The 22259-nt window shown below is 43.5% G+C and overlaps 1 protein-coding gene across 5 annotated transcripts in view; it reads left to right on the top strand.

Moving 5' to 3' along the window:
- The window catches only part of rapgef4a (Rap guanine nucleotide exchange factor 4a), a gene marked incomplete at its 5' end in the record, with an annotated part of 307110 nt that overhangs the window by 261122 nt on the left and 23729 nt on the right, over nt 1-22259 (top strand). For all 5 annotated transcript variants that reach the window (XM_079822462.1, XM_079822461.1, XM_079822458.1 and 2 more), the window contains 9 exons: nt 1251-1372; nt 3179-3362; nt 3662-3746; nt 9980-10040; nt 10216-10292; nt 10512-10658; nt 17300-17397; nt 17525-17610; nt 20894-20972. In XM_079822462.1, coding sequence (XP_079678588.1) covers nt 1251-1372; nt 3179-3362; nt 3662-3746; nt 9980-10040; nt 10216-10292; nt 10512-10658; nt 17300-17397; nt 17525-17610; nt 20894-20972 — 939 coding nt within the window. The remainder of the gene's footprint in view (nt 1-1250; nt 1373-3178; nt 3363-3661; nt 3747-9979; nt 10041-10215; nt 10293-10511; nt 10659-17299; nt 17398-17524; nt 17611-20893; nt 20973-22259) is intronic.

The raw sequence follows: 22259 nt of genomic DNA, 5'->3' as shown, positions 1-22259 counted from the left end.
AACAGCGGACAATGAAACAAAGGGAAATGAGGGCTTAAATACAAGGGAGCGTAATCAACTGAAATGAAACAGGTGCATAGAACAAATAACAGCCAAGGAAACTAACTAGGGAACACAGGGAAAACAGAACCAAAACACAATGAAACTAAACCAAAACAGTTTCACTTTGTTGCATTATTTTCCTGTTATCTGCTTTGAAACAATCTGTATTGTAAAAAGTGCTATATAAATAAAGGTGACTTGACAAGTTTCAATAGAAATTAAATTAAAGTGTATTTCAGTTTACCATAAATGCTTGTCGGTACATTCTGCAGTACGCTTTAACTACATTTCAAAAGGAAGCAAATGATTCAACAGTGTTTTCGTTAACAGCATTTATTATTTGCCTTAATGACTTAAACGTTGGTTAAATTAATAATTAGCTCAACAATACATACAAATAACACTTAATTCATATGCAAACTGTCATGCTAGTAAAAAGCAATCAAATTTGAGCTTCCTAGATCTCCAAAAGTCTCATGTGGATGTTGGTCAACAAAAGACATCAGGAAATAATATACACGCTTCACACCTTATTCAGAGAAATGACTCTGGCTGCGTATGAATTTAAAGACATGAAATGTTATTTATACTGGTGCTCCGAGCAAGATTATGGTAAACATTTTTAATATAATATAGTGCAGTTTAGTAATAAGGGATCGTATGTATTGTAAACAGAACAGATGATACAGATATAGTTCACAAACAACTGACAGTCTTGACCTAAATATGATTTTCATTTACAATAATAAATCCTAAAATTCTGCATTAGTAACTTGCTTTTCGCGCCGTCAGTCGTGAACACTCTCAAGCTCTCCCGTTCTTGGCTCATTGTTGAATTGTTGGAGACTTGCTCTGACTGGTTCATTTGAATCGTTGAGTTGTTGACCCGAGAACAAATGCAGTCGGATCGCTCCAATTCACGAATGAATCGTTCAGTGTGATTTGTTAACTGAAAAGAATCAGCTTGGTCACTGCTATTCAGAAGAGGTGACGATTTCTTCTGTTCAAAATAAAGGAATGACTTGTCTTTATGAAGTGTAGTGGAGTAAAAAGTTAAATAAAAATACTCAAATACAGTACAGATACTTCAAAAATGCACTTCAGTACAGTAATGAAGTAAAAAATACTGTGTTACTGTCCACCACTGGTGTTGAGTGGCTTAATGGATTATTTCTTTTAAATATCCTGCATACTTGTGTTTGTTGTAGGCGGTGCTGTATGGGCACAGAGCTTGTTGATTGGCTGTTACAGCACACTTCCTGTGTGCACTCTCGTGTTCAGGCTGTGGGGATGTGGCAGGTGCTGCTGGAGGAGGGAGTCTTAAACCACGGTGAGTGTGTCATATTCATTCACTGCCATTAAACATTTTTGGGGTCATTAAAAAAAATGTATACTTTTATCAAAAATCACATTGTTACAAAAATGCTTGACGATAATCAGAAATGTTTCTTAGTATTCCTTCTTAGTATTCCTCAATCAATTCATTATAAACAATATAACAAAAAAAGTGATAAATGATAAAAGAATGCCTGTTTTTCCATATTTTTTTTGTTGTCAAAATTGTATAGGGTCACTAACGACCCGAGGTGAGTAACAGGGTATATTTTTCTGCACAACAATAATTGAATCTTTGATGACTGAATAAGTGCAATTCAGCTAATGTCTGACACACAATGAAGAAGTGACGTTTCACTCATAGTCACCGCAGGCAGAAAACAAAAGAATAGGAAGAATCATCAGCTAAACTTGAAATGGCTCAGTGATTTACTGCAGAACAAGTGCTAAACACAACCAAATATTACTGTCACTGATGGTGGATCTGGTGAAGAAGCTGTCACAGATCAAAATATTGATGTTGAAAATGATAATTTTGAGAATATGTTTGAGATGGCGAATATGAGCCAGATGCTGAATGTACTGGGAAATGGACAGTGATGATGGTATAAAACATCTGCTCAAACTGAACCCTTCCAAGCTCTAAAAGTTAACAAAACATGCTTTATTTTATTCTTCTGTAATTGTTACTCTAATATCAGGAGAGTCTTATATTATCACGACAGGTAGAGACCCATCCGTGTTAGATATACAGTGGTGGTCAGAATTATTGAGACCACTGATAAATATGATCAAAGATGGCTGTAAAAATAAATCTGCATTGTTTATCCTTTTGATCTTTCATTAAAAGAAATTGCAAAAATCTAACCTTTCACTGAAGTAAAAGAATTGAAACTGGGGGGTTGATCACATTATGAAATAAATGGCCATAATTATTAGCACCCTTTTATTTAATACTTTTTAGTCTTTCAACTAATCTCTGTGATTCTTCATCTGTGATCCTTGGAGAGTCATTGTGCACTCAAACTCTCCTCGCCGTGCATTAGGACGATATAGACACCCGTCCTCTTCCAGGCAGATTCATAACATCTTTAGTTGATTGTAACTTCTTAATTATTGTCCTGATGGTGGAAATGGGGATTTTCAATGCTTTAGCTATTTACCTACAGCCACTTTCTATTTTGTGAAGCTCAACAATCTTTTGCTGCACATCAGAACTATAGTCTTTGGTTTTACTCATTGGGATGAATGATAAAGTGAATTTGGCCTTTTCCTCATATTTATACTCCTGTGGAACAGGAAGTCATAGCTGGACAATTTCATGTTCCTAGTCACCCTGGTGTGCTAAAATGTAAATATGAATGGGAATATACTTCAGAGATATTTACCTCATAAAAAATTCTAGGGCTGCCAATAATTGTGTCCAACGTGTTTTGGAGAAAAACGTTTATTTCATAATCTGATTTTCCCCCCGACTCTCCATTCTTTTACTTCAATGAAAGGTTAGGTTTTGGCGAATTTTTTGAATAATAGATCAAAAGGATAAACAATGCAGATTTATTTTTACAGCCATCTTTGATCATATTTACCAGGGGGGCCAATAATTCTGACTACTACTGTAGATACGGGTCGCTAAAGACCCAAATATGTAATAACGCTTGGCGAAACATTCATGCATTTAAGGTTTATTAAGATTTATTATCCAGATGATAATTTCGCTTTAGAGCGATGTGGTTGAATGTGTTTCTGTGTTTTATGGTCGATCTGTTCTTTGTGGTTCCTGTTCTGTGTTTTGCTGCAGTGGACCGGGAGCTGAGTTTCCAAGATAAGTATCTGTTTTATCGCTTCCTGGACGATGAGACAGAGGAGGCACCCCTCCCCAATGAAGAAGAGCAGAAAGAGAGTGAAGAAGAACTGCAGGACACCCTCCTGCTCCTCTCTCAGATCGGACCTGACGCCCATCTGCGAATGATCCTGCGGAAACAGTACGTTCTGCTAATATGAGTCATTACGGGCTATAAAGAGAAGTGCGTCAAAGTGATCTGATCTATATCTGCCACTGTTTTGGCTGCTTTCCTATGAACTTTCCCACAATTCTGATAGTCTGAAACTCTCCAAAGACAGATTAGACTTTTATATGCGCGTGTAACTGAAGCAGCAGACCTTTTAAAGGTCCTGGAAGATGTCAAATCTGCACCAGGCCCAAACTTTTTAAAATGTCAGAATAAGTTCCAAAGTCATCACTGCCCAATGACATCATTCTCCTTTCTGCTCTTCACTGCAGGCCTGGCCAGAGGACAGCAGATGACTTGGAGATCATTTACGAGGAGCTGCTGCATATTAAAGCCTTATCACATCTCTCCACCACTGTAAGTTCACATATAATGGCTATGTACACACTGTGAAGTTTCTGGACTGACAACAGCATTTATATACGGGACTCCCAAAACTGCCATGATTGACACTGTGGTAATGGTGTTCTGGCACCTCGTGTGTTCAGTATCCGCTATTCTGATCAAAGTAATATTACAGCGGTAAAAAACTTGTTATTAGGGGTGTGACGAGACACGAGATTGGGTTCAAGAAGACAAGATTTTTACACAGTATTTTTAAGAAATCCTCAATGACGAAATTCATGAAATAGTTTGTAGACAACAATACTCAAGCACTGTAAAAGGTTTTGCCACAAACTCATCTGACTGGCTTCTCCCCTGTATGATTGTCTCTTCAGACCTTAGAACTGCACATGATTTTTGAGCTTCTACAACTTTTGACCTCCTAACTGAACTCCTTTCCCCAAATTGATCATAGAAATAAAATCAGTGTGAATAACACAGTTTTCTCTTAGTCTTGCCAGCAGCCATATCACCCTGTAGCCCAAGACTGGTTTCCCACTGAAGCTAAGCAGGGCTGAGCCTGGTTAGTACCTGGATGGGAGACCAAATGGGAAAACTAGGTTGCTGCTGGTAGAGGTGTTAGTGAGGCCCGCAGGGGGCGCTCACACTGTGGTCTGTGTGGGTCCTAACACCCCAGTGTAGTGATGGGGACACTATACTGTAACAAGCACCGTCCTTCGGATGAGACATTAAACCGAGGTCCTGACTCTCTGTGGTCAGTAAAAATCCCAGGATGTCCTTCGATAAAGAGTAGGGGTGTAACCCCGGCATCCTGGCCATATTTGCCCATTGGCCTCTGTCCATCATGGCCTCCTAATCATCCCCATATATATATGGGGGGCGTTCTGGGGCAATATGGCTGCCGTCACATCATCCAGGTGGTGCTGCACATTGGTGGTGGTTGAGGAGATTCCCCCCTCCCATGTAAAGTGCTTTGAGTGCCTAGAAAAGCACTATATAAATGTAACGAATTATTATTAAGTGCTAACAATAAGTGCAACCATAATCAAAGTTGTCTCTCAATATTCAAAGTACAAATAGAGACCAATTCTTTCTTCAAGCATGATACTGAGCTAAGAGATGCTTACAACTACACAACTCAGCCTAAAATAGCTTTCATATTGAGAGATATTCGCATGCATCAGGGAGCTGCTTTCAAAATGCGGGGTATTGAAATTACGCTCAAGTTTACTTTCGCTTTCAATTTTGTGATCGTGCATACTATGTCAATAGGGAGCGACAGTGCTGAGCGCTCATTCTACAAGATAAGACATTTGTTCCCCTCTCCACATTTTTTGATCTAACCACTTACATACACAAGGGGGTGTACTCTGGGTTTTTATTCTATCCTAACTCCACCCTCACACTCCGTCATAGCAATATCGTGGAAGACAGTGGCTGCGTCAGATAACTGGAAAATGCTGCCTTCGGAGGACACATTTCAAAGCAGGAAGGCATCAAGGCACGTCCGAATCTAATGTTAGCTTCACTTCCTGTCTCCAGAGAGACCTTCATCTGATCGAGTTTTGAAGGCAGCAAGGATGTATCCTTCACTGCCTTTGATATCCCACAATCGAATGGGTTCTATTCTGTGACAGTTGAGCTAGAAAAAGAAATATGGTCTGAAAGTTGCGGTTGGTGGTCAGTTTGTGTGTAAATGTAAGTTTCTGACTAACGTTTTCCACTTCTGATGTCATTTCTAGCAAGAAATTACTAATGTAGTAATTAAATATTTGTTTAGTTATCACCAAACATCGCTTTATTTTGCTGTAGATCATTAAACGGTTACACTGCCTCAAAAGTCTGTCTGAAATCAGTTTCGTGAGTCATTGCCTAATAGGGCAGCGAGGCAACAAGTCAGCTGACTACATTATGGGATGCAGACAGCTTTTCACCTCGATGAGAAATCTCGTCACAATCTCGTGTTGTTGATGCCTGTAGGCTGCTTCACAGAGCACACTCTTGCAGTGTTGCCATGTCCACTTACTTTAAGCTTTTTTGTGCTTGTTTAAGCTTGGCTCATAAAGGATCCATAAAAAAGTTTATGGAGTTATTAAGTGAGCAGATGCGGGGTGCAATATTTTGGAATTATTTTCAACATAAAGCATTTCGAATTCACACAAATGAGTCAAGGCTTGAACGCTTTCCCTGTGATTACTTGCACCGCACGTACAGATGAGAGACACATCTCTGATACATCATTAACAAAAAGCTGGTCAGTTCGGTTTCATGCACACTTCATAGAATCTGTGTAAAAATGTGGATATCACTACCTGCATTTTTCGGGAGTTAATTCGGTTGTAGAATGCAGTTGTAAATTACTGAACTGTGTATTTACAGAGCAGGATTAAAGGTTTAGTTCACCCAAAAATTCTGTCATGAATTACTCTCCCTCATGTCGTTCCAATCCTGTAAGACCTTCGTTCATCTTTGAAACACAAAAAAGTTATTTTTGATGAATTCTGAGAGGTTTCTGAACCATCCATAGGCAGCAACGTCATTGCAACTTTCAAGGCCCAGAAAGGTAGTGAAGACATCGTTAAAATAGTCCATGTGACTCCAGTGGATCAGAGAATACTTTTTTGTGCACACAAAAAACCCCAAAAATAAGTGTGAAAGTAACATCCACATGGATGGCAGGACCCAAGGTTTCCCAGCAGAACATTGCCCAAAGCATCACTGCCTCCGCCGGCTTGCCTTCTTCCCATAGTGCACCTGGTGCCATGTGTTCCCCAGTTAAGCCACGCACACACACCCGGCCATCCACATGATGTAGAAGAACACGTGATTCATCAAACCAGGGGTCGGTTCTTCGTATCTCGCTTATTTCATCTGAGATGATTTGACAGATCCCAGATCTTATAATCGTGATAATTGATCTCTGGCTAATTTGGTTCTTCAAACGAATTTGAGGATTGGATTAAAATATCTGGATTAAGTTTTCGAAGATTACTGCACGTTCCTGTGTTCCCTGAAGAGGGCAGATGTATCGATACTCGAAATTACGATCAGCAATGCAGCGATTGGCTGGCGGCAAGACAGCAACGTAATGACATCATATAATTAAAAAAGCCACCTGGCAAAAAACTTGACAAATTAAAAAACAAAAAAACAAAAAAAACAAAAATTTCTGGACCTTTATAAGGAAACGACCAAACCAACATAAAAGTTATAATAGATTTATTTTTTAAACATGATTCCCAATTATTTATTTTCACGATTTTATAGTATTTGTACACCCTTTACTTCAATTTTTTTTTTTTTCAAAGTTGTAATTAGCAATTCATTTAATTTGTAATTCATTTTGAAGCAGATTTGTAATGTGACAGCATTTATTTAAGTTTCTTAAGGGTCAAGACAAAGCTATCTGCTTCTCCTGCCCTGCATCAAGCCACTCCCATAATATCTGTCATCACTGAAATGAATGCACGGCTCAGAGTAACTGTACAGCATGTGTGTAAGACTGCAATAACATTATAAAGTAATTATTCTATCACAAATACATCCTTCAATCAAGTGGCTGTGTCTATAGTATTATACACAACATTAAAATACTATTTTTATTATTTACAAAGAACGGACCCCAGGCCACCTTCTTCCATTGCTCCGTGGTCCAGTTCTGATGCTCTCGTGCCACTGTTGGTGCTTTGGGCGGGGTCAGGGGTCAGCATGGGCACTGGTCAGCGGCTGTGCCGCCCCATACACAACAAACTGAGATGCTCTGTGTATTCTGACACCTTTCTATCAGAACCAGCATTAACTTCTTGAGCAGTTTGAGCTCCAGTAGCTCGTCTGTTTGATCGGACCTCACGGGCCAGCCTTCACTCCACACGTTCATCAATGAGCCTCAGCCGCCCATGACCCTGTGGCCGGTTCTCCACTGGTCCTTCATGACCCTGTGGCCGGTTCTCCACTGGTCCTTCATGACCCTGTGGCCGGTTCTCCACTGGTCCTTCATGACCCTGTGGCCGGTTCTCCACTGGTCCTTCATGACCCTGTGGCCGGTTCTCCACTGGTCCTCCATGAGCCTGTGGCTGGTTCACCACTGGTCCTCCATGTCCCTGTGGCCGGTTCTCCACTGGTCTTCCATGACCCTGTGGCCGGTTCTCCACTGGTCCTCCATGAGCCTGTGGCCGGTTCTCCACTGGTCCTCCATGACCCTGTGGCTGGTTCTCCACTGGTCCTTCATGACCCTGTGGCTGGTTCTCCACTGGTCCTTCATGACCCTGTGGCCGGTTCTCCACTGGTCCTTCATGACCCTGTGGCCGGTTCTCCACTGGTCCTTCATGACCCTGTGGCTGGTTCTCCACTGGTCCTTCATGACCCTGTGGCCGGTTCTCCACTGGTCCTTCATGACCCTGTGGCCGGTTCTCCACTGGTCCTCCATGAGCCTGTGGCCGGTTCTCCACTGGTCCTCCATGACCCTGTGGCTGGTTCTCCACTGGTCCTTCATGACCCTGTGGCTGGTTCTCCACTGGTCCTTCATGACCCTGTGGCCGGTTCTCCACTGGTCCTCCATGAGCCTGTGGCCGGTTCTCCACTGGTCCTCCATGACCCTGTCGCCGGTTCTCCACTGGTCCTTCATGACCCTGTGGCCGGTTCTCCACTGGTCCTTCATGACCCTGTGGCCGGTTCTCCACTGGTCCTCCATGAGCCTGTGGCCGGTTCTCCACTGGTCCTCCATGAGCCTATGGCCGGTTCACCACTGGTCCTTCATGACCCTGTGGCTGGTTCTCCACTGGTCCTCCATGACCCTGTCGCCGGTTCACCACTGGTCCTTCATGAGCCTGTGGCCGGTTCTCCACTGGTCCTCCATGAGCCTGTGGCCGGTTCTCCACTGGTCCTTCATGACCCTGTGGCCGGTTCACCACTGGTCCTCCATGAGCCTATGGCCGGTTCACCACTGGTCCTTCATGAGCCTGTGGCCGGTTCTCCACTGGTCCTCCATGACCCTGTGGCTGGTTCTCCACTGGTCCTCCATGAGCCTGTGGCCGGTTCACCACTGGTCCTCCATGAGCCTATGGCCGGTTCACCACTGGTCCTTCATGAGCCTGTGGCCGGTTCTCCACTGGTCCTCCATGAGCCTGTGGCCGGTTCTCCACTGGTCCTTCATGACCCTGTGGCCGGTTCTCCACTGGTCCTCCATGACCCTGTCGCCGGTTCACCACTGGTCCTCCATGACCCTGTCGCCGGTTCACCACTGGTCCTCCATGACCCTGTCGCCGGTTCACCACTGGTCCTCCATGACCCTGTGGCCGGTTCTCCACTGGTCCTCCATGACCCTGTGGCCGGTTCACCACTGGTCCTTCACTGGAGCACTTTTGATAGACACTGACCACTGCAGACCGGGAACATCCCACAAGAGCTGCAGTTTTGGAGATGCTCTGACCCAGTCGTCTAGCCGTCACAATTTGGCCCTTGTCAAACTCGCTCAAATCCTTACGCTTGCCCATTTGTTGCCCATTTTTGTTGCACAAAATGTTCACTTGCTCCCTAATATATCCCACCCACTAACAGGTGCCGTGATGAAGAGATAATCAGTGTTATTCACTTCACCTGTCAGTGGTCATAATGTTTTGTCTGATCGGTGTATATGCAGGTTAGTATGGAATTTAAAAATGTTAAATGCGTAGGAACCCTGTTAATTAACATGCAATTAAGTGTCTGAAAGCATTACATTCAGTCTGCATATTTTATTTTCAAGTATATTTCCACAGTAAGTGCTCTTTTTAAAATGTGTTCTTCTCGAAGTGTTTAATATATACTATAAGTCTTTTGAAGTCAGGTTGTGTGAAGAAACACACTAAAATTAAAGTCATTATTCACTGAAAAGTACGTTTTGAGCCAGGTTTGACTTCAGTAATGAGATCTGCAAGAACAAACAATGTCATAAACATCAAACCTCGTGTGGCGTATCCTGACACGCCACATGAATGAGATTGAACAGGTATGATTTTCATATTAATTTTGGTCTGTTTCTCAGCACTCTTCTTCCTTTTGTGTTCCACAGAGGGGGGGAAACAAGTTTAATGGGTTTGGAATGACACAGTTGTGCATAAAAAAAGCAAGCTGAGCTTTAATATGTGTGCATTGTTTAAAATATCATCTGCTTTCAAATAAAGCAGAGTTTCATTTTCTTCATAATTACGAGGTGACATTTGTTTCATCAGTATTGTAGAGTCTTTTGTATTCTCTTTCCTCCTCAGGTGAAGAGGGAACTCGCTGGTGTTCTAATATTTGAGTCGCATGCAAAAGCAGGCACAGTGTGTAAGTGTCAATGATCATACCATCTACGTGCTAACTTCATTAAATTCAGTCAAACCATACAGATTTAAATGTCTGCTGGTAATCTGAATGTGATTAATCTGTGGTGGGATAAATCTTTCTGTGCTATTATAGTCAGACAAGTTCCATGTTAATTATTGATCTCTTTTGTTCGTAGTGTTTAATCAAGGGGAAGAGGGGACGTCATGGTACATCATTCTGAAGGGCTCCGTTAACGTGGTGATCTATGGGAAGGTCAGACTAGTAATTCTCGACTAATGCTTCACATTCAACAGACTAATTAAGCGTTTAATGTGTGATAATGCTGGCCTGCTAATGACTCTCAAGCCAATTACAGTACATGCAAAGTGTGCCAGGAAAGTGTGTGTGCGCAAATTCAATTACAGCTAGAATATGTTTTCACAACTGTCGGGAGATGGCAGCAGGCTGTTGAGATGGAATGTCTCTTCGCAGGGTGTAGTTTGTACGTTACATGAGGGAGATGACTTCGGGAAGCTGGCTCTGGTGAATGACGCACCCCGGGCAGCGTCTATCGTGCTGAGAGAGGACAACTGCCACTTCCTGAGAGTGGATAAGGAAGACTTCAACAGAATCCTCAGGGTCAGGGCTCATTATTCACTATGTGCGCTTAACAACCACAACAAAACAAAACGGCCTTTGTCAGATATTCTACACTGTAAAAACCTGCCATCGTTACACTTACATTTTGTTTTGTTGGTCTAACCTAGTGTATTTAAGTTGATTCATTGATGTTAAATCATTTTTTTTTAAATAAAAATAAAATAAATGCTACTGCTAATGATGCAAGATCTAAATTAACTTATTTTATTTAAATCAAAAACAAAACAAAGAATTTTCAACTTTTACAGTGTATTTTATAAAATCACAAAATTCAGTTCTGCAGTGCTAATACGGTACAGTGATGATAATAGATATATAATGTACTTCCATACTACCACTGGTGTATACACTACCAGTTATGCTTAAATGTTTGAAATTATTTGCGTAGTATGATGATATACTATTATAGTATGTACTAGTGTTGTAGTCAAGACCACCTAATCTGAGACCAAGTCGAGACCAAGACCAATGTGTGTTGAGACCAAGACAGGACCAAGACTTTGAGGGGTTGAGACCAAGACAGGACCAAGACTTTTCAGGGGTTGAGACCAAGACAGGACCAAGACTTTGAGAAGTGGAGACCAAGACTTTGAGGGGTTGAGACCAAGACAAGACCAAGACTTTGAGGGGTTGAGACCAAGACAGGACCAAGACTTTGAGAAGTTGAGACCAAGACCTTGAGGGGTTGAGACCAAGACAGGACCAAGACTTTGAGAGGTTGGGACCAAGACTTTGAGGGGTTGAGACCAAGACTTTGAGGGGTTGAGACCAAGACAGGACCAAGACTTTGAGGGGTTGAGACCAAGACAGGACCAAGACTTTGAGGGGTTGAGACCAAGACAGGACCAAGACTTTGAGGGGTTGAGACCAAGACAGGACCAAGACTTTGTGGGGTTGAGACCAAGACAGGACCAAGACTTTGAGGGGTTGAGACCAAGACAGGACCAAGACTTTGAGAGGTTGAGACCAAGACCTTGAGGGGTTGAGACCAAGACAGGACCAAGACTTTGAGGGGTTGAGACCAAGACAAGACCAAGACTTTGAGAGGTTGAGACCAAGACTTTGAGGGGTTGAGACCAAGACAGGACCAAGACTTTGAGGGGTTGAGACCAAGACTTTGAGGGGTTGAGACCAAGACAGGACCAAAACTTTGAGGGGTTGAGACCAAGACAGTACCAAGACTTTTAGGGGTTGAGGCCAAGACAGGACCAAGACTTTGAGGGGTTGAGACCAAGACTTTGAGGGGTTGAGACCAAGACAGGACCAAGACTTTGAGGGGTTGAGACCAAGACAAGACCAAGACTTTGAGGGGTTGAGGCCAAGACTTTGAGGGGGTGGGAAAAAGACAGGACCAAGACTTTGAGGGGTTGAGACCAAGACTTTGAGGGGTTGAGACCAAGACAGGACCAATACTTTGAGGGGTTGAGACCAAGACTTTGAGGGGTTGAGACCAAGACAGGACCAAGACTTTGAGGGGTTTAGACCAAGACAGTACCAAGACTTTGAGGGGTTGAGGCCAAGACAGGACCAAGACTTTGAGGGGTTGAGACCAAGACAGTACCAAGACTTTGAGGGGTTGAGACCAAGACTTTGAGGGGTTGAGACCAAGACAGGACCAAGACTTTGAGGGGTTTAGACCAAGACAGTACCAAGACTTTGAGGGGTTGAGGCCAAGACAGGACCAAGACTTTGAGAAGTTGAGACCAAGACCTTGAGGGGTTGAGACCAAGACAGGACCAAGACTTTGAGAGGTTGGGACCAAGACTTTGAGGGGTTGAGACCAAGACAGGACCAAGACTTTGAGGGGTTGAGACCAAGACAGGACCAAGACTTTGAGGGGTTGAGACCAAGACAGGACCAAGACTTTGAGGGGTTGAGACCAAGACAGGACCAAGACTTTGAGGGGTTGAGACCAAGACAGGACCAAGACTTTGTGGGGTTGAGACCAAGACAGGACCAAGACTTTGAGGGGTTGAGACCAAGACAGGACCAAGACTTTGAGAGGTTGAGACCAAGACCTTGAGGGGTTGAGACCAAGACAGGACCAAGACTTTGAGGGGTTGAGACCAAGACAAGACCAAGACTTTGAGAGGTTGAGACCAAGACTTTGAGGGGTTGAGACCAAGACAGGACCAAGACTTTGAGGGGTTGAGACCAAGACTTTGAGGGGTTGAGACCAAGACAGGACCAAGACTTTGAGGGGTTGAGACCAAGACAGTACCAAGACTTTTAGGGGTTGAGGCCAAGACAGGACCAAGACTTTGAGGGGTTGAGACCAAGACTTTGAGGGGTTGAGACCAAGACAGGACCAAGACTTTGAGGGGTTGAGACCAAGACAAGACCAAGACTTTGAGGGGTTGAGGCCAAGACTTTGAGGGGGTGGGAAAAAGACAGGACCAAGACTTTGAGGGGTTGAGACCAAGACTTTGAGGGGTTGAGACCAAGACAGGACCAATACTTTGAGGGGTTGAGACCAAGACTTTGAGGGGTTGAGACCAAGACAGGACCAAGACTTTGAGGGGTTTAGACCAAGACAGTACCAAGACTTTGAGGGGTTGAGGCCAAGACAGGACCAAGACTTTGAGGGGTTGAGACCAAGACAGTACCAAGACTTTGAGGGGTTGAGACCAAGACTTTGAGGGGTTGAGACCAAGACAGGACCAAGACTTTGAGGGGTTTAGACCAAGACAGTACCAAGACTTTGAGGGGTTGAGGCCAAGACAGGACCAAGACTTTGAGGGGTTGAGACCAAGACAGGACCAAGACTTTGAGGGGTTGAGACCAAGACAGGACCCAGACTTTGAGGGGTTGAGACCAAGACAAGACCAAGACTTTGAGGGGTTGAGACCAAGACTTTGAGGGGTTGAGACCAAGACAGGACCAAGACTTTGAGGGGTTGAGACCAAGACAAGACCAAGACCAAGGCAGGACGAGACCGAGTCAAGACCAGACCAGCACTCCTTAAATTCATAGAGATCCACGTTACCACCTGAGATATGACTTATAACTGACTCATATTAAATATAATTAGAATAAGACACTATATAGAGCTGTTACCAATCAAATGAAATCATTAACAACAAAATTCATCTTTGCGCTACAGAGGTGATACAGAAGATGCATCTGAATTGATAAATTACAAATGCATAAATAATGTTGAGGATAATTTTAGTTTTTTTTTGAATGATTGAATGTTTGTTAAAGCAATATCATGTTTGCAGTCATGCTCAAATCTGTGAAAACAGCTCTCTTGCTCTTGTGATATTGCATCACATGTTATAAATCCAGATTTGTGTATAAATCTCATACAAGAACTTTTTGCAACAATATCTTGAATTTTGTATACATTTTTGGTGACATTTTTGACACAATCCCTAATTAATTTCTGAATCGGCACAATAAATAAATCAAATTAGAAATAAGTTATTGATTGCATCTGAAGCAGGAAATTCACATCCAATCACATTAATGATGTTAACAAATAAATCAGGCAATGCCCTGGCAATTCAGTGATATCCCAGCAGTTGTGGTCTTGACCGGTCTTGAAACTAAATCCGGAGTCCTCTTAGTCTGAAACCAAGACAAGACCGAGTACAAATGTGGTCTAGACCGAGTCAAGACCAAGACCTTCAAAAAAATGTCTTAAAGGTCCCATGGCATGAAATTTTCATTTTATGAGGTTTTTCAACATTAATATGAGTTCCCCTAGCCTGAATATTGTCCCCAAGTGGATAGAAATGTTGATCGGTGTAAAACCGAGTTCTGGCTGTCTTTCTCTGCCTTTGAGAAAATGACAGGCCAGACGAGCCAATCCTGAAGTCTCCTGGTTTGACGTCCAAGCAGGAACGGTTTCCTCCCTTTCCTCCACCCAGAGAATCTGCCACGCCCATGCAAACGCTATATTATTGTCCTCGGCTTGTGAACGAGTGAACGCTGGCAGTTTCTCAGTGTTTGGATGTACAAATGAAAACAGAAGTCTTTTTTAAGTTCCTTCTGATCTGTGATCAGTGATTTCTTATGTGTAGCTAATTATTTATTATTCGTGCACACACTGCGGCTTCTCTCTCTCCCGACAGAACGGTGTTTTCGTGTTTTCTATCTTGTGAGTCAGTGTTTTCGTACGTCCTCGTCGCGTCTATCTGTTCTTAAATGTGCATACAGTCGGGAGTTTCTGCTCAACATCGGCAGAGCCACATCTTTAGAGAGAAACCTCACACACGCCGAAGCTCGGCCTTCAACATCCCCGACCCCCAGTACTGCATCTGGCCCACAGCGGAGGCACCAAACGCGGCGTGAGATTAAGCAGAAGGGGGGTAAGCGTGAGAGTATCCGGCTAGGCTAGCCAGCTTTCCCCACAATAAACTGGATTACATTCGATTACTGCTGTTGTGTCTTTGTTTGCGCTGTGTAAGTTACTCAATGCGCGTCACTGACGCTTTTCATATGATTGGAACATATCTAGAAATAATGCTTTAATCAAACTTACTAACTCGTTCATCTCGCTGTAATGGTACATTGCATGTGTTACAAAGTTGGTAATAATGATGAAGACGGACTCGGCGTGACTGGGACTCGTGTTTATTCAGAACTCTCAGATACAAACACAATAAACTCGCGCTGACAGACAGCGCTCTCATAACTCAGTAGTTACTATAAATAACTTTGTTAGTAATCGCTCCGTCTCCGTGATGTCCGGTTCGCGAACGAATCATTCTTTTGAATCGGTTCTTTTTAGTGAACCGAACCAGTTCACCAAATTGGACTGAATCGCTCTAAACGGTTCGCGTCTCGAGTCAGCACTGATCCATAATTTACTAAAGTTACTAACTTTCTGACATGAGTGACAGCCCCTCCGACTAGAAATAAACGAATAACCTGAAGTATATTCTAGTAACTACAACAGTTCACCCTGAACTGAGACATGCTGAGAGAACTGATGAGAAGTGAACTCAGGTCCATCCGTCTCTCTGGCAGCAGCTCGTGCGTCGTAGACCTCGTTAAACCACGCCCCCTCCGCTCATTTCAAATGCAAAGATGTCAGCCAATCACAACAGTGGGCGTTTTTACTGAAGTCTCACAGCAGACACGCCTCTTGAAACAGGGCAGTCAGCCACAGGGCAAACAGCAGTATAGACAAAATGCCTTATATTTCTAAATTATGACATTTTATGATGTAAAAATCATACTAACAATATAAGTACACCTCAGGAAACACTATAAAATAATAGAAAATGCCATGTCATGGGACCTTTAAGACCGGTACTCGACTCTGGTACTACAACACTAGTATTTACTAATATTTAGCTTTTACTTTATATTTTCAGGTTTTATTATCAGTTTAGTTTTTTGTTTGTTTATATTTTGCATTGATTTATTTTTTATTTCCGTTTTAGTAATTTTAGTACTTCAACTTACATTTTATTTCAGTTAGTTGTCAGCGCAACATTTCTATATTTTTTTCATCAAGTTTTCATCAAATATTGTATTTTATTTTATTTTTAATTTACTATTTATAATTTACTGTTGATATTTTTATTTTTAATATTCATTAAAAGCATCACAGGATGCAAAAGTGAATATCCAGAGTAATCTAGACAAAGAAGCTCAAATTTAAAAGTCACTAAATAATTCCCATAATTCCATAAGTTTTGCTAGTGCACTTTTAGCCTAATGACTATGTAATTATCATCTAATTGTTTTATCATGCTGTCTCTGCATTTGTGTGTGTGTGTGTGTGTGTGTGTGTGTGTGTGTGCGCGTGGTATAATCGTCCCTCCATCACCAGCACAGGGGAATCTCTCTCCCAGCGCTGTGACAATAGAGAGCTCAGCTCAGGAAAGCCAGAGCAGCGTTTGAGCGGAAGATCAGTCTGATAGTGAGGGTGTGGGTGTTAGTGTCTTTGGCATAGACAGAAACAGGATGCCTTCTATCTAAACAAATACAGTGAGATTTCACATTCTAGGGTCATTAGTTGCAAAGTTACAACATGATGCAACTGGGAAAAGCACTGTTTTCACTGGATCATTTAGAGTATATGATGGATGCAACCAATAGATAGCAATGGTTAAGGACAATTCCATTTACAAAAACAGACTGTACCCTTTTTTTTTGTTCGTAAAATGTGATTAGATCCAAATATTGCATTTTACTCTATCAATTACTTTATCTAATCAATTTATATCAATGTATAGACCTTAAAGTCTTGAATACAAGTTACTGAACATTTCAACCATTATTACCTAGAAAAATACTTTTGATAAAATATAGCAGCACAGTGTCTTTAAATGTAGTATTCATTATATGATGTTACTTAAAATATCTATCTTTTTAAAAGTAAATACTGGTCATTTAGATCACATGAGTTCAACTGACAAACGTTTGTAACCCCTGCTGTAAATTGAGTATGAGTCTCCCTCTACTGGTAATGATGCTGAATTACAGCAATACTTTACAGAAGTGACATTGTGGAGGACTTGTGACAAACACATCATTTCTATCTGTTGTGATCCGTTTCCTGTGTGCCTAACCAGTCATTTGTGTTAGGATATCAGAAAAATATATGTAGTTTGGTTAGTTATGAATAATCTTGTTCACTGTATTTCATCTGGGTGTGTATTCAGGATGTGGAGGCAAACACAGTCCGTCTGAAGGAACATGAGGAGGATGTGTTAGTTTTGGAGAGAAGTAACAACAGGAGCTCCAGTTCTTCTCCTCTCAAGTACATTTTATCTTCTTTTTTTTGAATTTTTTTTTTTACATAAGAGATTTAAGACTAGTATGGAAAAACTATAAACTTTTATATTTCAAAGTACATGTCAAACCGTGACCTTTGACCTGTTCTTCAGGTACACTGTGATGTCAGGAACTCCAGAGAAGATTCTGGAACATCTTCTGGAGACGGTGAAACTGGATTCCCAATTCACAGAGTCAGGTACTTTACAATGCATTCAGATATGCAAATAAACAAGGAAACTGTAACTAATAATCCACTGCAGGCTAGTTTGACGAACAGTTTAATTTAATCAAATGTGAACCAAATACAAAATAAACAGACTTGATGTGACGTGACTTGGCATGACAACATAAGACTCACCAATAGCAGGTTACAGCAACAAAACATGACAAACAAAATGTCTAACATGATGGTTAACTACAAAATTATGGGGAACACATGACCAAAACAAACAACCAATGACAAGATGTAGCTAATGAACATGAACCAATGAAATAACAGAACTGATAACAATACAATGAGAAGATGACACATGAACTACGGACATACATGGCAGGACCACAAGAGTGGAACAAGGTAACATAACTATGAAAAAAATACAAAATAAAAGACATGGAAACATGAGAAAAACCTATACAGACGTGACATATCCACCCCTCAAAGGGCAACTCCCGACGCCCTAACAGAACACAGAGAGTTCATAAACCGCCTCTGTGGCATAACCACAGTGTGGCCACTACCGGAAGCACAGTGGGATGACCTCTGGGACCAGCGAACAGGGACCGGAGAACACTGGACTTGGCCCTGAGATCACCGGACTTGGACCTGAGACAACTGAACTTGGACCTGAGAACACTGGACTTGGACCTGAGACAACTGAACTTGGACCTGAGACCCCTGGACTTGGACCTGAGACAACTGAACTTGGACCTGAGACCCCTGGACTTGGACCTGACACCACTAGACTTGGACCTGAGACCACTGGACTTGGACCTGAGATAACTGGAATTGGAACTGAGATCACTGGACTTGGACCTGACACCACTAGACTTGGACCTGAGACCACCGGAATTGGACCTGAGAACACTGGACTTGGACCTGAGACCCCTGGACTTGGACCTGAGACAACTGAACTTGGACCTGAGACCCCTGGACTTGGACCTGACACCACTAGACTTGGACCTGAGACCACTGGACTTGGACCTGAGATAACTGGAATTGGAACTGAGATCACTAGACTTGGACCTGAGACCCCTGGACTTGGACCTGAGACCACCGGAATTGGACCTGAGAACACTGGACTTGGACCTGAGACCCCTGGACTTGGACCTGAGACCACTGAACTTGGACCTGAGACCCCTGGACTTGGACCTGAGACCACTGGACTTGGACCTGAGACCACCGGACTTGGACCTGAGATCACCGGACTTGGACCTGAGATCACCGGACTTGGACCTGAGACCACTGAACTTGGACCTGAGACCACTGGACTTGGACCTGAGACCACTGAACTTGGAACTGAGATCACCGGACTTGGACCTGAGACCCCTGGACTTGGACCTGAGACCACTGGACTTGGACCTGAGACCACCGGACTTGGACCTGAGATCACCGGACTTGGACCTGAGATCACCGGACTTGGACCTGAGACCACTGAACTTGGACCTGAGACCACTGGACTTGGACCTGAGACCACTGAACTTGGAACTGAGATCACCGGACTTGGACCTGAGACCCCTGGACTTGGACCTGAGACCACTGGACTTGGACCTGAGACCACCGGACTTGGCCCTGAGATCACCGGACTTGGACCTGAGATCACCGGACTTGGACCTGAGACCCCTGGACTTGGACCTGAGACCCCTGGACTTGGACCTGAGACCCCTGGACTTGGACCTGAGACCACTGAACTTGGACCTGAGACCCCTGGACTTGGACCTGAGACCACTGGACTTGGACCTGAGACCCCTGGACTTGGACCTGAGACCCCTGGACTTGGACCTGAGACCCCTGGACTTGGACCTGAGACCACTGAACTTGGACCTGAGACCCCTGGACTTGGACCTGAGACCACTGAACTTGGACCTGAGACCCCTGGACTTGGACCTGAGACCACTGAACTTGGACCTGAGACCCCTGGACTTGGACCTGAGACCACTGGACTTGGACCTGAGACCACCGGACTTGGACCTGAGATCACCGGACTTGGACCTGAGATCACCGGACTTGGACCTGAGACCACTGAACTTGGACCTGAGACCACTGGACTTGGACCTGAGACCACTGAACTTGGAACTGAGATCACCGGACTTGGACCTGAGACCCCTGGACTTGGACCTGAGACCACTGGACTTGGACCTGAGACCACCGGACTTGGACCTGAGATCACCGGACTTGGACCTGAGATCACCGGACTTGGACCTGAGACCCTGGACTTGGACCTGAGACCAATGGACTTGGACCTGAGACCACCGGACTTGGCCCTGAGATCACCGGACTTGGACCTGAGATCACCGGACTTGGACCTGAGATCACCGGACTTGGACCTGAGACCACTGGACTTGGACCTGAGATCACCGGACTTGGACCTGAGACCCCTGGACTTGGACCTGCGACCTCTGGACTTGGCCTTGAGACCACTGAACTTGAAAGCGCTGGGACCGTCGGTTTTGGGAGGCTGCCATGGGACTAGCCTCCATGGTCAGGAGCATGATAAACCCCAAAAAATGTTTTTTGGAGGCTGTGGCGTGGAATTGCAGGAGTCCCTCATCTGCATTTCCCACAGTTAATGATGAGCCACTCAACAACAGGGCATAGTCAATGTACTGAGCCAGAGTCCAGTAAAGGAGTGTTTTCAGGCATTAATAGTTTAGAAAGTCATTTGGACCATGCCTAAAATGTCCTTTAAAAGTAAATCATTAAAGCCCACCTGATAGCATAGACCACAAAAGTCTTCAACATAAGCCTCCAGGGGACGATATCCCTGATGTAGATGTAATAAATAAAACTGCTGGGTCCATGATGGTAGTGTGTGTATTCTGTAACTATAATAATCCACTGTTGGCAAGTTTGGCGAAAACATGTACAGTTTTATTTAATCAAACTTAGACCAAATACAAAACAATGACTTGACTTGCAGCACAACTGTTTTCAACATTGAAAATAATAAGTAATATTTCTTGAGCATCAAATCTTAAGCATTCAATCATTCAAACTGGTTGAAAAAAGGGTCTGAATGATTCTTTAATGAATCACTGATCAAAATGATTTTTAGAAATCCCTCTCAGTAATCACAAATGACTGGAATTACCATGAAAAACTCAAATTCAAGAGTAGGAAGCCTGTAAAAATAAATTTACTGTACATGCACCGTGAAGAAACCAATCATTAACCAGAATGAGCTATTAACCATGCGTCATGTTACAAATAGTAGCTGCCCTGAACGCACCTAACTAACTTCTTTCTTTCTCCATCTCTGTAGATCCTGCTCTGGATGACTTTTTGCTTATGCACTGTGTTTTTGTCCCAAACAGTCAGCTGTGTCCTCTGCTCGTCGCCCAATATCCTTTACAGCTCTACTGGCTGATGGCTGAAATAAATAGCTGCAATCTCTGTGAATCTACACTATATTGCCAAAAGTTTTAGGATGCCTGCCTTTACATGCACATGAACTTTAATGACATCCCTTTCTTAATCCGTAGGGTTTAGTGTTTATGGGAATTTTTGACCGTTCTTCTAGAAGTGCATTTGTGAGGTCAGGCACTGATGTTGGAGGAGAAGGCCTGGCTCTCAGTCTCCGCTCTAATTCATCCCAAAGCTGTTCTATCGGGTTGAGGTCAGGACTCTGTGCAGGCCAGTCAAGTTCCTCAACACCAAACTCGCTCATCATGTCTTTATGGGCCGACGCTTTGTGCACTAGTCATGTTGGAACAGGAAGGGGTCATCCCCTAACTGTTCCCACAAAGGAAGAATTGGAAGAATGAAATTGTCCAAAATGTCTTGGTATGCTGAAGCATTAAGAGTTCCTTTCACTGGAACTAAGGGGCCAAGCCCAACCCCTGAAAAACAACCCCCACACCATAATCCCCCATCCACCAAACTTTACACTTGGCACGATGCAGTCAGGAAAGTACCGTTCTCCTGGCAACCGCCAAACCCAGACTCGTCCATCAGATTATCTGGTCACTCCAGAGAACACGTCTCCACTGCTCTAGAGTCCAGTGGCGGCGCGCTTTACCCCACTGCATCCCACGCTTCGCATTGCACTTGGTGATGTAAGGCTTGGATGAGCTGCTCGGCCATGGAAACCCATTCCATGAAGCTCTACACACTATTCTTGAGCTCATCTGAAGGACACATGAAGTTTGGAGGTCTGTAGCTATTGACAGAAAGTTGGCGACTTCTGCGCACTGTGACCCTCAGCATGTGCTGACCCCGCTCTGTGATTTTACGTGGCCTACCACTTCGTGGCTGAGTTGCTGTTGTTCCCAATTGCTTCCACTTTGTTATAACACCACTAACAGTTGAGTGTGTAATATTTAGTATTGAGGAAATGTCCCGAATGGACTTATTGCACAGGTGTCAGCCGATCACGGTACCACACTTGAGTTCTCTGAGCTCCTGAGAGCGACACATTCTTTCACAAATGTTTGTTGAAGCGTCTGCATGCCTAGTGCTTGATTTATACACCTGTGGCCATGGAAGTGATTGGAGCACCTGAATTCAATGATTTGGAGGGGTGTCCCAATACTTTTGGCAATATAGTGTTCATGTAACAAGAGCAGTGCATCAGTTTGGTTGAGGGGGTCACTGTGCCATAGCTGTGTACTTTATGAATATTGTTTTAT

This window comes from Gobio gobio (assembly GCF_949357685.1).
Source record: "Gobio gobio genome assembly, chromosome: 7".
Taxonomy (NCBI): Eukaryota; Metazoa; Chordata; class Actinopteri; order Cypriniformes; family Gobionidae; genus Gobio; species Gobio gobio.
This window is presented reverse-complemented; position numbering and strand designations above follow the sequence as displayed.